Source organism: Tamandua tetradactyla, chromosome 1 (assembly GCF_023851605.1).
Source record: "Tamandua tetradactyla isolate mTamTet1 chromosome 1, mTamTet1.pri, whole genome shotgun sequence".
NCBI classification, from domain to species: Eukaryota; Metazoa; Chordata; class Mammalia; order Pilosa; family Myrmecophagidae; genus Tamandua; species Tamandua tetradactyla.
Window position 1 is genome coordinate 192,749,411 of NC_135327.1, and position 3,031 is coordinate 192,752,441.

The 3,031-nt window shown below is 39.4% G+C and overlaps 1 protein-coding gene across 1 annotated transcript; it reads right to left on the reverse strand.

The window, feature by feature from the left end:
- Window positions 1–1,759: 1,759 nt before the first annotated feature.
- Window positions 1,760–2,580, reverse strand: LOC143687713 (RING-box protein 2). The gene has a single exon (XM_077164945.1). It carries the CDS (start codon window positions 2,567–2,569, stop codon window positions 2,228–2,230), a length of 342 nt encoding a protein of 113 aa, XP_077021060.1. The 5' UTR covers window positions 2,570–2,580; the 3' UTR covers window positions 1,760–2,227.
- Window positions 2,581–3,031: the final 451 nt, after the last annotated feature.

Genomic DNA, 3,031 nt, shown 5'->3' on the forward strand with positions numbered 1-3,031 from the left:
ATGTTTCTGTTAACTATAGACCCTAGGTTGCATTGATTGTATTCCCCCCACCTGGCCATATACTATTCCGTTTTCAACACTTTGCAATGTTGATATTCATTTGTTCTCTCTTATGCAAAAACATTCCTGTATTTGTACATTTAATCCCCACCGTTGTCCACTCTAGGCATTGCTAAGTTATACTGTCCCTTTCCTTGTTTTCTGCTGTCATACATGCCCCAGCCCTCCTCCCTCAATCATATTCACACTCTGCTTCATTCAGTGTTATTACAATATTGTTCTACCATCAGATAGTACTATGCTTTCCATTTCTGGATCTTTACAATCAGTCCTGTTGAAACATTCTGTGCTCCTTCAGGATCAACTGCCCAATCTCTACCCTCTTTTTAGCTCCTGAAAACCTGTGTTCTTAACTTTAACTCTTAATGATCACTCATAATGTTAATTCATATTAGTAAGACCATACAGTATTTGTCTTGTTTCTCGCTAATTGCACTCAGGAGAATGTCCTCAAGACTCATCCACATTGCTACATGCTTCATCACTTTATTCTGTAGTAAACCTGCGTAGTATTCTATACCACAGTTTGCAGATCCATTCCTTCACTGATGGACATTTGGGCTGTTTCCATCTCTTGGCAATAAGGAATAAGGCTACAATAAACATTTGTGTGCAAATGTCAGTTTGTGTCCTTGCCTTTAGTTCCTCCGAATATATACCTAATAATGGCACTGCTGAATCATACAGCAATTCTATACTTAGCTTCCTGAGGAACTGTCTAACTGCCTTCCAGAGCAATTGCACCATTCTATATTCCCACAAACAGTGAATAAGTGTGTGTCTTTCTCCACATCCTCTCCAACACTTGTCATTTTCTGTTGTTTTTTTTTTTTCTAATGGCTATCCTAGTAGGTGTAAGATGGTATCTCATTGTGGTTTTGATTTACATTTCCCTGATAGCCAGTGAGGTTGAGCATCTTTTCATTTGTTTTTGAGCCATTTGTATTTCCTCTTCTGAAAAATGTCTGTCCATATCTTTTTGCCCATTTTAAAATTGGATTGTTTTTCTTTTTGTTGTTGAGTTATAGAATTTCTTTGAATATTCTGGATATTAAACATTATCTGATATGTGTTTCCAAATATTGTCTTCCATTGCACAGGCTGCCTTTTTAACTTTCTTGACAAAGCCCTTTGATGCACAAAAGTTTTTAATTTTGAGGACATCTCATTTATCTATTCTTTTTTCATGGCTCACGCTTTGTGTGTAAGGTCTAGGAAACTACCTCCTATCACTACGTTTTCTTCTAAAAGTTTTATGATCTTAGCTCTAATGCTCAAGTCTTTAATCCATTCTGAGTTAATTTTGTATAAGGTGTGATATATGGGTCCTCCTTCATTCTTTTTTTTTTTAAACTGAATAAACCATTTATTGAAACATCATGTGAGAAACTTTTGACCCAATTGTACAGTGGTAAATATTTCCCCCTCTATAACATTCCACCTAAAACACAGTTGCAGTTAAATCACAAATAATCCAATCTGACCAGAACTTGAAAATACTTATATGTCATTTATCACTCAATGATTTAACAGTGAGGTGAGTGCCGAGCTAAGTCTTCTTGATGAACCAGAGACAATAAAAATCCCATATGCCCGAAGGTTAAATATTATGTACTCAGTTCACCGATGTATGTCCAAACTTAAAATTCTCATTACATCAAATAAACATTTCATGAATCACATCTCTCCTCTCCTCAAAAAATAAATATCACAAACAGATTAAGGTTAAGAGGTGGGTTTGAAACTGTACTTTATTTGTAACGATAATATTCTCACTTTTTCAACTGATCAACCACAAGCACGCAAAACGTTCTCTTCCGAATGGAACTGCTCCCACAGCCCCTTGGATGTCAACAGGTAAACCACAAAGGCCATTCCCCTCGTAGTTCTCTTCTCTTTACAGCACTTCTAAGCAATGTGTGAGACACACCACAGAGGTAGGAAGGTCCATCTTCAAAAAATTATCTTCTTCATTGCAGAGAATTTACAAAAAATAAAACTGACAAAATGCTAAATCATGCCTTTGAAGAATGCCAAAGGGTCAGGATCCACTTCGGTCTGAGAAGTTGAGTCCCCTGGAGTGTCCAAGCGCCTCTGCGGGGTCCTGTTGATAACCAGGCCCATCAGGGCTCCGAGCACCAGCACTGAGGGAGCCTCCCCACCCCTCTCATTTGCCGATCCTCTGGACCACCCAGTCCTGCTGGCAGAGAGGGCAGCGATTGTTCTGTTTCACCCACAGGGACATGCAGCAATTGTGGAAGGAATGATTACATTCTCCCCAGACCACAACACAATCCTCTTGTTTGTTTTCAGCTTGACATCTAAGACAGGCATCCATCACCTGCACCCTGCAAATGGCGCACGTATCGCACTCCACGTCCCAGCTCCACATGGCCACCGCGTTCCACTTCTTGAGAGAGAACATCTTGTCGCCCCCCGACTTGGTGCCTGCACTCCCAGAATGAGCGGACACGGTGCCGGACTCCTCACCGTCCTCCACGTCGGCCATGGCGGCGGCGCGGGGCCCTCTTTTTTTTTTTTTCTAAACTTTTTATTTTGAAATAATTTCAAACTTACAAGACAGCTGCAAAAATATTACAAACTCCATATAGAGAACTCTAACATACCCTCAGCTCTTCAGATAACCAACATCCACAATTTTAATATTTGGTTACCTTTGCTGCAACTCCCTCCCACCCTCCCAACCTTCATTCTTCTTTCCAACCTAACTTCTGAAGATCTTAGAACATATAGCATACATACATCATGCTCCTTGAACACATAATTCTTCCATATACGTTTCCTACAAACTAGCATGTTCACTTGCATAATCACCTTAAATGTAATTGTCAAGTTCAAGAAATTTAAAGTTGATACAAAGCTTAGATATTTATACTCCAATTTTTTCTTATGTTCCAATAATGTCCTTTTGAGCCTTTTCTCTTCTATTCTTAGTTACCATCCAGTATCA